The sequence below is a fragment of the Rhinatrema bivittatum genome, chromosome 13, assembly GCF_901001135.1.
Source record: "Rhinatrema bivittatum chromosome 13, aRhiBiv1.1, whole genome shotgun sequence".
NCBI lineage: Eukaryota > Metazoa > Chordata > Amphibia > Gymnophiona > Rhinatrematidae > Rhinatrema > Rhinatrema bivittatum.
In genome coordinates, this window is record NC_042627.1 from 42,930,880 (window position 1) to 42,944,923 (window position 14,044).

Genomic DNA, 14,044 nt, shown 5'->3' on the forward strand with positions numbered 1-14,044 from the left:
CACAAGCCACTATTTTAAAAATAAAGGATCCCTCTGGGGGGCTCCTTACTGATAATGCCTCTATTCTGGGCTGCTTTCAAAGTTTTTACTCCGCTCTGTACCATGGCGACCCTGATATACAGGAAGCTTCGATTGAGGCATACCTGTCTCGTCTTCCCATGCCTACCTTGACGGCGGCCCAGCGACAATTTTTAGATGGGGACATCTCCGCTATGGAACTTCAGGACGCTATCGACTCCCTCAAACTGGGGAAATCCCCGGGCCTCGTGGGTATACTCCCCGGATTTATAAATTATTTGCTACGGCCCTAGCCCCTCTATTGTTGAAATTTTTCAACTCCCTGAAAACGGGGTCGTCCCTGTCTACCCAGGCCAACTTGGCAGGCATTACACTATTACTTAAACCTGACCTGGACCCATCCGTTTGTGGTTCTTATCGGCCCATTTCTTTATTGAATATTGATGTTAAGTTACTGGCAAAAATCTTGGCAAACCGCCTGAATTGTTTTATTTCTCACTTGGTGGGGCTCGATCAGGCTGGCTTTATTCCTGGGAGGACTACTGCGGATAATGTTCACAAAATTTTGGACATTATCTGGTATGCCCAAACACACAACATCCCGGCAGTGGCTTTGTCAATTGATGCTGAAAAGGCATTCGACCGAGTGCACTGGCCTTATCTTTTTCAGACTTTAGAGCATATGGGGTTTGGCTCCTCTTATTTGCAGTGGTTGGGTCAGCTCTATCACTCTCCCCGGGCATGTTTAAAGGTAAATGGAGGCTACTCAGCTCCTTTTGATGTGGGCAGGGGGACTAGGCAGGGTTGCCCGCTATCCCCCCTCCTCTTTGCTTTATTTCTTGAGCCATTTGCTATCTCCATACGCGGCAATGCTGACATTTCTGGGGTACCTATGGGCGCCTTGTCTCCCAAGATATCCCTATATGCTGATGACATTTTGTTTACGCTCTCAGACCCAGCCGACTCTCTCGACTCTGTTATTGCTGAGATGGAGGTTTTCGGTAGGGTTTCTGGTTTTGCCGTAAATTGGGAAAAATCAGAGGTTCTTAACATCAATTTACATACCCGCATGGTCAATTTCCTTCAGGAGCTATTCCCCTTTAAATGGGCCAAAACCCAAATTAAATATCTGGGCATTCACCTTAGTGTAACGCAAGATCTGCTTACCATTAACTATGCCCCGCTCTGGACTAAATTAGCAAAGGATATGGAGGAGTGGAGTCGATATCAGATATCTTGGTTGGGTAGAATGGCTGTCTTTAAAATGAATGTCCTCCCGAAATTATTGTATCTTTTCAGACACTCCCCATGTTGGTCCCTATGTCTATGTTAAAACAATGGCAGCGAAGGGGTATGGCTTTCATCTGGGCGGGCAGGTGACCCCGGGTAGCCTGTAGAGTACTTACACAACCTAAAGGTAGAGGTGGCTGGGAGTCCCGGATCTTATCCGCTACTATCGTGCTGCTCAATTAAAAAAACTGGTGGATTTACAATCATCCCGTAGGCAGAAACTGTGGGTTATTATTAACCAGGAACTTCTTGGCTCTGTTCCACTCAGTAACCTTATCTGGCAGCCTAAGCACACCTGGACGGTGAATCCGGGGGCGGTGTTGCCTCCCTCTACACTTATGCTGCTTCACCTGTGGCATCACCTTGGTGCTCCCCTGGTGGGAAATAGGGAATACCATGCCAGTACCCATTTATATTACAACAAGGCCTTTCGCCCGGGATGTGAGAGCTCCATTTTTTTAGACTGGAGACGACGGGGCATTACGACGTGGGGACATGTTTGGGGCTCTACAGCTTTACGCTCTTTTGCTGATCTTCAGCGAGCCTATGACTTACCTGAGTCGGCGTTGTACCCCTATTTGCAATTAGCACATTTTGCTAAGGCCACCGGGCTTAGTACTCCACTCGCTCAGGAACCCTCTGATTTTGAGAAACTTTGTGAGCGGGCGCATAGTTGCCCCAAAATGCTGTCAAGGCTTTATCAAATGTTATTGGTACGGGATCTCCCTCTTTACACCTTCCAGACGGCTTGGGAGCGAGATCTTCGGGTTAGCTGGACCCCTCAGCGTTGGAAGTCAGTCTTTCGCCGGCTGGGCAGGGGACATATTGCTGCTTCTCTTATTGAGGACTCGTATAAGCTCTTGTACCGCTGGTACAAATGTCCCTCACATAAATTCTTGCCTTTATATCCTGATACTTGTTGGTGAGGTTGTGGGGAGGAGGGCACGTTTTATCATATGTGCTCCCATGTCAGTTTAGTTTGGAGGCAGGTGTCCCTCTGGTTGAGCAAGCTTTTTCCGGGTCTGCCCTCGCTCACCCCTGCTCAGGCCCTGCTGGGCTTGGCACCCACTGGGCTTTCGCAGGATTCTAATCAGTTAGTTCAATTTGTCTCTACTGCCAGCCGCTGTGAGATAGCACGTTTATGGAAAGACACCAGAACTCCCAAGATAGAGGACATTCACAACAGAGTGCGGAAAATTTATTTATTATCCAAAATTACAGCATTCAACAATAAGACAGTCTCCCGTTTTACATCGATTTGGCACCCTTACCAACAATGGCTTTCTGGGGGGCCGGGGGGTCCTTTGCCTTAAATATTATGTTAGCGGTAGGGGCCCTTCACTTTTCATATTTTTTTTTATTTTTTTTTTCTCTCTCGGGGGGGAAACCCATAGGATCATATCTATGCTTTTGTGTGACTCCATGTATGCTCTGCTTTTCTAATTTCTTTTGTCATTGTGAAGCTAGGTGGGGTGGGGTGCTATATTCATTAAACATAAACAACTTGGTTTTGCTATTCTGTGATGTTTCACCTACAGTTGTTCCTGGCTCTGATTGCAGCTTTGTGCAGTTTTATGTATACTTCATTTTCTACTTGTATGGTCCGATCTGTAGGTTTCATTGTGTTGTTGTTTCAATAAAAACCTTTAATAACAAACGATCTACTAGATTACCCATTCACCTTATACTTGACAGGTCTAGCGACCACCTCTGTCCGAGTGCACCTCGGTGCCATCGCAGCCTACCACAGGCCACTCCAGGGCCACCTAATATCCCAACACCCACTCATTTCTAGATTAATTAGGGGACTCTACCATCTCCGCCCCCCCCCCCCCCCCCCCCAATACCCAAGCCTCCAGTGGCCTGGAATCTCAGCTTATTCCTAGAGCAACTAATGCTCCCTCCATTCGAACCGATGGACTCGTCACATGTGAAGTATCTAACATAGAAAGTGGTGTTCCTGCTGTAACCTCAGCTCGCCGAGTCGGTGAACTTTAAGCACTCGTTCATTGAGCCTTATCTTCAATTCTTCCACCACAAGGTAGTGCTACAGACTCACCCATCCTTCCTTCCAAAGTTGGTCTCAGCTTTTCACATCAACCAGCCCGTAGAACTCCCTATGTTTTCCAAAACCTCACCATAATGGCCGAGAGAAATTACGCCACACCTTGGACTGTAAACGGGTGCTAGCCTACTATAAAACTAGAACACACTTGAACTGAAGACCATCCCGACTGTTACTCTCCTTTAACCCAAATGCTCCTGGCCTGCCAGTGGCAAAACAGACAATTTCTAGCTGGATAGCACAGTGCATTCGGTTTTGCTACAACAAACGAGATATAGCACTGTTGGGAAAACCGAATGCTCATCAACTGCGAGCACTCTCCACCTCTGCCCATTTACGTCAGGTTCTACTTCAGGTTCCACCGATTGACATCTGTAAAGCAGCCACCTGGCCATTTCTACATACTTTCACATCCCATTACTGCTTAGACCAGCAAACACCTCAAGATGTGAAACTAAGGCAAGTAGTCTTAGATACCTTATCTTCAAAACTCTAGAATTGGCTGTCCACGCTGGGCACGTCATGCAAAAAGAAAAAAATCATTTAGCATGACTGGGAGCTTGGGACTCCTATGACAGCATGGCTAATTCAGCCCTGCTAGCTAGGGAAAAATAAGTTTTCCTAGCGTGTAGAGATGGACTCAAAACAAGTGGGTATAGTGTGCTCGTGCTAGCAGTTGGAGACGGATCTGACATCAGCACGGGTACATATACCCCCGCAGGAAGTGCAGCAATTCAGTAATTTCTGTCTCCAAAGCAGTTTGGAGCTACCTCACGCCCACTGATAGGCGCATGTTAATACGATAAGCGCACGTGGATAAGCACATATTGGTAGGCGCACATTACAAAGCGCAGACTCTAGCTGAATTAACAGATGAGATGGAGCGTAAGAGAGCCCATGCGTCAGCGGAGCCGGCACCTCCAGTATCAGGCATAAGCCTCTGCTCTGCATGCAACCTCAGAGCCACATAGAGCGAGGAAGCAGACTCCCTATGTGCCCAATGTGAAGAGGCCCTGGGAGTTCCAGGCCAGGACCAGTCGCAGCCCAGCGTACTTGCCAGTTCCTCAGGGAACACCCCGGACCTAGCAGGCAGCGGTGAGCTGCCAGGGAACCAGAGAGACCTGGTACCCCCTAAGGCCCGATCTTGCTTCGCTCTCCTGGGTGGAATTATTCAAGGGGATTCATGCCTTTGTCACAATGCAGTCTGCTCCCCGAACGGGTCCATACGTACCGGATGACCCGGCCCCTGGACCCTCAAGGCCTAGGCACGGCCACTCGCCACCCGGAACCCCCACTTATGGGGATTCAGATTGCCCTGAGGAAGACGACGAGCCCCCCCGAGGAGGGAGAACTTCCATCTGGGATTGAACCATATCGGACCATGAGGCGCTTCTTTCTGAAAGAGGATCTCCCAGGCCTGATCTCCCAATGCCTGTCGGAACTGGCTCTCCCGGGCCATGACAGCCCAGGGGAACCTAGAATGAACCCCCTGTTAGAGGGCCTGCGCCAAATGGCTCACCATTTTCCCCTCCTACAAGCAGCACAGCAGCTAATCGATCTGGAATAGAATGCGCCGGAGGCCTCATTCAAAGGGGGTCGGGCCTTGTCTGGCATGTACCCCTTAGACCCGGCAACTAAGGAGATGCTGGCGTGCCCTCAGGTAGACGCCATAGTTAGCACAATTGTGAAGCGCACCACCATTCCGGTGGAAGGGGGGACGGCTCTCAAGGATACACACGACCGGCGCATGGACGCCATGCTGAAGCAAGCCTTTGAGGTGGCAGCCATGTCCCTACAAATTGCGACCTGCTGCACCATGGTGACGCGTTCCTGTTTATCACAGGCTAGGAACAACACCCCGGGAGAAGCGATGGAATCGGCTCTCTCGTTCCTCAGACGCAGCCTCCGACCTAGTCCGTACGGCAGCCAAGGGAGTGTCATCCTCAGTGGCAGCCAGGAGACAGCTCTGTCTACGTAATTGGTCGGCCGACGACGACTCCAAGACTCGCCTCACGAGAATGCCCTTTAAGGGATCCCTCCTGTTCGGCAGCGACCTCGAGAAACTGGCCAATAAATGGGGCGCCTCTCCATTACCCCGTCTACCAGAAGACAGGCCAAGGAGGAGCCTGCGCCCTTTTCCTAGACCATCCAAACTCTCAGCGCTTCAACCCTTACAGGGCTCGCTACCAAGTACCTCGTTCTCAGGTCAGGAACCAGTCTTTTCGGACTAAGCACAGCAAGAAGAGAACCGGCTCGGGCTCTGGTCCCGGCCGCACCCCACAATGACAATCAGCCGACCCATCCGGGGGTAGCAGCCATAGGGGGCAGGCTAACCTTCTACCGCAGGTGGGTCGAGATTACCTCGGACCAGTGGGTCCTCGCCATCATCCGAGAAGGGTATTACCTGGACTTTCTTCGGCTCCCGCTGGACAAGTTTGTGGAATCTCCATGTTCACCCCTAAAGAGGGCGGCACTAGAAGTTACCTTGCAGAGGCTCCTATCCCTAAAAGCCATAATCCCAGTGCCTGCATGGGAGGAAAATTCTGGGCATTATTCCATTTATTTCATAGTACCCAAGAAGGAGGGCACTTTCAGGCCCGTCCTGGACCTCAAGTCAGTCAACCGACACCTACGGGTCCCCAGCTTTCGCATGGAAACCCTGCGGTCTGTCAAGAATGCAGTACAACCAGGGGGGTTTCTCACATCCCTAGATCTGTCGGAAGCCTACTTGCATATCCCAATCCATCGGGATCACCAGCGCTATTTACGCTTCAAAGTCCTGAATCAACACTTCCAGTTCCGAGCTTTACCCTTCGGGTTAGCCACCGCGCCGGGAACCTTTACCAAGGTCATAGTAGTAGTGGCGGCGTCACTCAGGAAGGAAGGAATCATCGTCCATCCCTACCTGGACGATTGGCTGATCAGGGCAAAGTCCCCGGAGGAGAGCCACCAGGCAACCAACAGAGTTATATCTCTTCTGGAAAGCCTAGGATGGGTAGTAAACTTGAACAAGAGTTCCCTACAGCCTTCTCAGTCGCTGGAATACCTAGGAGTCCGACACCCAGGAAGACAAGGTCAGCCTGACCGCCAAGAGGAGAGCAAAGCTCCGGAATCGTCTGCAGGCCCTCCTGAGCGCCACCCGGCCCACAGCTTGGGATTACCTACAGGTCCTCGGCCTTATGGCATCCACGCTGGAGGTGATACCATGGGCGCGGGCTCATATGAGACCATTACAACGCGCCCTCCTATCTCGGTGGAGCCCACGATCACAGAACTACACCGTACACCTACCTCTATCAGCCGGAGTGCGGAATCAGATGCGGTGGTGGTTGCAGCCCGGCCACACGAGCCGGGGGTCAAGAATGTCCTCCCCAACCTGGACCCTGTTCACTACAGATGCCAGCCTGAACGGATGGGGAGCACACTGTGAAGAACTCACCGCCCAAGGGCGGTGGAACAGAGAAGTCGGGGTGGAACATCAACCGACTAGAGGCACGGGCAGTCAGGATAGCGTGCCTGCGATTTGCCCACAGACTTCGAAACAGAGCGGTCAGAGTGATGTCGGACAACGCCACCACGGTGGCATACATCAACCGACAGGGCGGAACCAGAAGCCAACAGGTATCCCTAGAAATAGCCCCCCTGATGACTTGGGCGGAAGCAAATCTCCAGGACATCTCCGCCGTCCACTTTGCCGGGAAGGACAACACCACGGCAGACTTCCTTAGCAGAGAGAGCCTAAATCCAGGGGAATGGCAGCTGTCGCCCATAGCTTTCCAGATGATTGTGGATCAGTGGGGGACGCCGGGCATGGACCTACTAGCGGTCAGGTCCAACGCTCAAGTACCCAGATATTTCAGCCGCAGGCTGTATCCACTATCCCAGGGGATCGACGCCCTGGTACAGCCATGGCCTCGGGATCCTGCTGTATGCCTTTCCTCCATGGCCCCTGCTGGGCGCCATTATACACAAGATTCAGCGGCACAGAGGCCTAGTTCTTCTAGTGGCCCCGGAGTGGCCAAGAAGACCCTGGTACGCAGACATGAGAAGACTACTGGCAGGGACTCCATTTCCCCTGCCTCTACACAGGGACCTGATGCGGCAAGGTCCCATCCTCCACGAGGATCCAGCTCAATTCTCTCTTACGGTTTGGCCATTGAGAGGGCTAGACTGAAGAAAAGAGGATACTCTGGGCCGGTAATAGATACACTCCGAGCACGCAAGTTCTCCACATCACTAATATATATAAGGATCTGAAGAGTATTTGAAGCCTGGTACGAAACTCACAGCACCAATCCACATACCGCTAAAATCCCTATCATTTTGGATTTCCTGCAAGATGGCCTTCAGAAGGGTCTATTCCATCAAGGTTCAAGTGGCAGCGCTATCCTGCTACGGTTCCCGGAGTGACGGCAACAGCATCGCCTCACACCCAGACGTTTCATGTTTCCTGAAAGGAGTCAAACACATTCGCCCGCCACTGAAGTGGCCAGTACCCCTGTGGAACCTCAACCTAGTTTTGGAATTTCTAGCGGGACACGCTTTCAGACCACTGCGAGGCCTGTCCCTCTGTTTGTTAACCTTGAAGATGGTGTTCCTGCTGGCTGTATGCTCAGCACGCTGCATCTCAGAGCTACAAGCGTTGTCCTGCCGTGATCCGTTTCTCAGAATCACTCCAGAGGCTATCCATCTTCGCACGGTTCCTTCCTTCTTACCCAAAGTAGTCTCACACTTCCACCTCAACCAAACCATATCCTTGCCTACCACGGAAGGTTTGAAGAAGTCTGAAGAAGGTCGAATACTACACCATCTCGACATCGGCAGGCTGCTGTCCAGATACATGGAAATGTCAAAAGCAGTACGAAAGACCGACCATCTGTTCGTCCTTCACAGCGGGAAGAAGCAAGGGGAAGCGGTCTCACGGGCAACCATCGCCCGCTGGATCAAAGAAGTTATCAAGGCAGCCTACGTAGAAGCGGGAAAACCACCGCCTCTACGGGTCAAAGCTCACTCTACCAGAGCGCAAGCGGCCTCTTGGGCAGAAACTAGGATGCTGTCACCTGCAGAGATATGTAAAGCGGCGACGTGGTCCTCCCTCCATATCTTCTCCAGATTCTACCGTCTGGACGTCCAGGCCAGGGAGAACACAGCATTTGCGAGGGCAATCCTGAACGGACCTCGGGCAGCCTCCCGCCCAGTCCGGGAGTAGCTTTTGTACATCCCACTTGTTTTGAGTCCATCTGCTACACGCTAGGAAATGTAGAGATTTACTTACCTGATAATCTCGTTTTCCTTAGTGTATGCAGATGGACTAGGCATCCCGCCCGGCTGCCGGCATACATGGGGATTCACCGACTCACGGTAAGCCATGTTTTTCTTATAATAGGCCATCCACCCTGTCGGGTGTTGACGCCTTCTGGTTGAGAACACTGGTGGTCTCCAGCTACTATCAATCGGTCAGGGTAATCCTGTTCATTTAATCGATCGGTCAGCTACAGCTTTTGCAAGGAAGATTACTGAATTGCTGCACTTCCTGCGGGGGTATATGTACCCATGCTGACGTCAGATCCGTCTCCAACTGCTAGCACGAGCACACTATACCCACTTGTTTTGAGTTCATCTGTCTACACTAAGGAAAAGGAGATTATCAGGTAAGTAATCTCAACATTTCTTACCATAAATGGTGATTCCGTAGATAGGATGAATTAGCCACGCTGACCCGCCCACCTCCCTTGACAGAATCTTGTCTTACTGCTAAAATTACAGCCTGAGGAGATTCTGCTTTCTTGTGCAGGAATCACAGCTCCACAGAGCTAAGCTCTGTTAGCTTTGAGAGAGCTCCACCTCTGACACCTGACAGTCCCATGACAGCATGGCTAATTCATCCATATCTACAGAAACACCATTTACAATAATTTTTCCTCTCATTGGTGGAAACTGGCCTCCATTTTGTATTAGTACTAAAATCTGTTTCAGAATAGGATAGGAAAGTTTTCCAAATTGAAAAGAACTGGCTGTAATTAATCTGTTTAAGGCAGTTAACGGTCATATTTTGAATGTTATCACATTCTGCTAATAGAAGTATTTTGCATTAGTAAATCAAAGGATTTTTAGAACTATTAATTAAATTGTGTAACTTCTAGGTAAAAAACAGGACATGGATGAGTTAAGTGGTGGCGATGCTTCAGTGGAAGATGATTCTTTTATGAAGGTAAAAATGTTAAATTTTTTTTATTGTATGATTTTAATTAGTTTTGATTTGAAAAAGTACAAGGTTGCAATACATCAAGTACAGAATGGAAGAGATTAGAAATGATTGTTAAATTGATGACTTGGGCCCAGAAGTGGATGTACCTAAATAAAGATTTTAAAACCTCTGTTGGGGAGGGAAGTTGGGTTTTTCCATGAGGGCTAATAGTTGAGAAAATGTGGAGTGGTTGAAGTCTCTAGAATAGAGGTCAACAAACTGGCCTCCATGCCACCTCCTACCAATAAGAGATCACAGTAAGGCCTGTGGCAATCCCATGTTCCTCCCCCCCCATCCAGAATAGTTGCTGCCTTTCCACTGTGACTTGGAGGCAGCTGACACCTGCCCCAGTCTGCAGAAGCCGCCTCCTCCTTTACTTGCAAAGCCTTTTGTGTGCACAGAGAGGTGTGCTATGGTGTGGGTTGTGTTTTTTTTTTTTTTTTTTTTTAAAGATTTAGCTTTCACTTTTCCATTGGTAGCTCAAAGCGAGTCAAATTCAAGTATGGTAAGTATTTCGTGGTCCTGAGAGGGATTTCAATCTGTACTGAAGACAATGGAAGGTGAAGTGTCTCATACAAGTAACGTTGGCATTTGAACTGTGGTTCCCTGGTTCCTCGCCTGCTGTTCTTATCACTAGACTACTCTTAATGTGTGGAGAGCTTGTGAGTGTTTCTCAGGCTGTTATGTAAGCTTTGTTTTGGTGTGCCCATTAGTATTTTTCTCCTCTTTTTTTCATTTTATAATTTTGATCTCAAGTCAGAATCAAGGTTGGGATTTAGTGCTATTTCCTTCGGACTGTGCTGTCATCCTGAATCTGGCTACTAAGTATTGCTGTAGAGTGATGACTCTCTCCCTTCCACTGGTGGCTGTCAACACTGCCTCTGCAGCATCTCTGGTCAGCCTATGGGGTAGAGGTCTGGTTCAAGAATTGAACCCATGTCTGCTCAGCAGCATATAGTGCATTCTCTGGGCTGGTCTCTATAGACCCATTTTAAAATACCTCTATGCTAAGGCACTCTAAACACATTAAACCTGTTATTAGAAAAGGGGATGTAATCAGTCATGACTAGGGTTATACAGTTCTAAAATAGCTTTGTAAACAGTTGTATCTTAGCCAATGCCCCTTCAATAATGCCAAAAATTAACATTAAAAGGAAGGTGAATCGGAAGGTCAAGATGGAAGTGATCAAGATGAAAATGAAGAACCTGAAGATAATGAAAGTTCTGCTGCAGAGCTGCCTCTTGATGGAGAGAATGATACATCGAAACAGGTAGAGAGTGTGAAAGGGCCAGGAGGAGAAACTTCAATCTGGTATTTTGATAGGCTACTTTCATTCTTATTTCCCAGAACTAGAGCTAAATGTTAAAGAAATATATACATACTTGGAATTTCAATGCTTTTTTTCACTTTTTATAAATAATTTTTATATTTATAGCTGGCTCAACTAGGTACACAAAGCATTTCTCCCTTCTTTTTAATATAGGAAAATAAAATTGATGAATCCAAAGACGAAACAAAAGATGAAAGCTTTCTAACAGCTGATGTAAGTTACTTCTAGCTGCTTCCTTACATTGTGACTTCAAAAATGAGACAGCTGATCATTTACATTTTTGTTAACGCTGCATAGGACTTATTTGACTTATTGGATCTGGAGTCCTAACTTCAGCAGTGTAGTTGGTACTTATTCATGCATGTATATGTGTGTGTATTTGAGGACAAGCAGGATGGTAGTCCTCACACATGAGTGACCTCCTGCTGTCCTCGGAACACCTGTTGCAGGGAAGCAACTCTGCTTTATAGTGTTACTCTTTAATGCAGTTTAACCAATGTGGCACAAATCAGGAGGACACTGCTACACACTCTTAAAATGGTAAGACCACTAGTTTGTTAAACTAGAACCCATTGTAATTACACTATTTACAATGGAGATCAGTGTAATTAGTTTGTGGTGTTCTGGATGTTAGTATTTCAGATTCCCCATTAAAAGAATATGGAGGTGTGAGAGCAAAGATGAAATCATCATACTTATTGCAGAAGTATAGATTTCTCTATCAAAACACTATGAAATCTCATTCTCTGTACATACCAGGATCAGTCTAGAGGGTGGGTTGTCTCCCCCCTTCCAGCAGATGGTCAGAGCAAAAACTTGAGAAGATGCTTCCTTATTAGCTGGTGCGCCCTCTATATCCGCTTAGTATTCCTCTGACTCCAGCAGATGAGGGTTGCACCTACGGTTTCCCCACTAACCTTAGGATAATTCCTTTACACATATTTCTTCATCCTTTCTCTTTCATACTTACTTGGATGGACCTTTTAAAAAAAAAATAAAATAAAAAAATTAGAAGTTGAGAATTTATAGAGGCTCTGGATCAGTTAGTTCAGGCTGAACTTGCAGGCAGGTCTCCTGTCAGGGACATTAATGTCACTTTCTCCTTTATTCTCCTATCTAAAAGTTGGGATAAGTTGTGATTTTGTCTTTCAGCACTGCCCTTTTTTGCTGCCTGGGGTATAAGCTTGGTGGTCCAGCCTCTCCCCCATCTTAGCGACCCGCTACCCTGAGATGTCTCTTTCCTCAGGAGCAGCTTAGTAAACACATGACATCCCTCTGATTGGAAAAAAAAAATACAAGAACACCATTTACTCAGTCAGGTTAACGTCTGCACTGTTTGTTTGGTATCGAGTGTTAGCAGCATTGTTCCCTGTATGTACCAGGATCAGTCCAGACGGTGGGTTATGTCCACCGTCCAGCAGATGGAGTCAGACAAGGCTTCGAAGGGTGCTGACATAAGTACGTGTGCACCCTCTGCAGGAGTTCAGTATATCTCTGACTCCAGCAGATAGGAGTAGGGGAACCTGGTGCTTCCCCTCCATGAAGGATTTTCCTTTCGTTACTGTTATACTCGGGCTGGATCAAGGTTGTTGAAATAGTGTTTTATTTAGAGTTGTCAGTTTGTTCTAAAAAAAAAAAAAAAAAAAAAAGATGGAGGAGCGAGGAAAGTTCCTTTCACGGAGCTTGCAGGCAGAGCTGATTTAGTCTCCCTCCTCCCCCCCCCCCCCCCCCCCTTTCCCTCTCTTCTACTCTGCCTTCGGGTAAGTGTTTGAATTCGATGTGTATTTTTCTTCTTTTCAGCGGTAGCTGCCTTTGGCTGGGGAAAGCTGGTGGTGCCAGCGTCTTCCCCCTTGTTCCCTGTACGTACCTGGATCAGTCCAGACGGTGGGTTATGTCCCCAGTCCAGCAGATGGAGTCAGCACAAGCTTCGAGGGGGCGTAACCATATATACCACTACCCCCTCTGCAGGAGTTCAGTATCTTCTGACTCCAGCAAATGTGAGTAGGGGAATCAGGGTTTTCCCCAATTTGGCAGGAAATTCCTTTTCTTCTGCTTCCTTTTCTCTGTTTGTTTTCTATTGCAATTTGGATCAAGTTATATATAAAAAAAAAAGGTGCTTTTCAATTTTTGGGGAGGCGTGGCTTTCTTCTCTGTCTTGCTTCTGTGCTGTTTCACGCGACCTTGTCGCCTTTGGCCGGGGGTAAGTTGCAGAGTGTTTTATTTTGTTGTAGCTTCTTCTTTGCAGCCTTTCAACTCCAGTGCCTCGCGGAAGCCGGTGGAGCCGGCCTCTCTGCGATTGTTCCCTCGCCCGCGTTCAGTTTGCAGCTCCTCGTGGGCTGCTGAGGCAGGAAGGGAGGGACTCCCCGGGCGGGTAGCGTGGCCGAGAAGGCCCCCCCGCGGCACCTTTTTCTGCTTTGGACGGCGAGCAGTGCAGGCCGACCGGGCCCCCCCGCGGCGGATCTTTTTGCGCTTGGGCCCCCCCGAGGCTTCTTGTTTTGATTTTTGCCGGCAGTCCCAATGCTGCGGCTGTCGCACTGTTCGGTCTGCGGCGAACCGGGGTCCCGGATTTCTCGCGAGGGCATCTGCACACGATGTCTTCCCGGGGGGGAAGGCACCTCGCAGTCCCTCAGCGATTTTTCTTTTTGTCAACTTTGCCCGGGCGGCGCGGGCCGGCCACTCCGCCATTTTTGGCGGGAACGGCGGCCATTTTGCATACACAGGAGACTCAGGCAGCGCAGGAGGACAATGATTTTAGCGAGGTTTCTCCTCCAAATTTGTCCCCAGAGCAAGGCTCTCAGGCCCCGGGACCAGCGGATTTTTCTTCCTCCGGGGTCCTCCCGAGCAGGCCGGGGTTTTCCCCGGAGTTTATTCTGCTCATGCACACTGCTTACTTAAAGGGCTTGGAAGCTCCCGCGGGACCTCCCCTTGCCAAGATTCCACGGATTACAGCTCCACCACAGGCCCCCCTGACCCGGTGGTATCGGGGGCGGGGGCGTCCCAGGTCCCCACCCGGGTCCGTTTGACCCCCGTATTGGTGGGGGCGGCCTCAGTCCTGGAGGGGCATGGCCCGGAGACCACGGACTTGGGGCAAGT

The 14,044-nt window shown here is 49.1% G+C and overlaps 1 protein-coding gene across 1 annotated transcript in view; it reads left to right on the forward strand.

The window, feature by feature from the left end:
• Positions 1-14,044, forward strand: part of SLTM (SAFB like transcription modulator) — a 399,249-nt gene that overhangs the window by 14,789 nt on the left and 370,416 nt on the right. Inside the window, 3 exon segments of the mRNA XM_029574499.1 lie at positions 9,517-9,584; positions 10,775-10,891; positions 11,105-11,164. Of these exon segments, the coding sequence (XP_029430359.1) occupies positions 9,517-9,584; positions 10,775-10,891; positions 11,105-11,164 (245 nt within the window).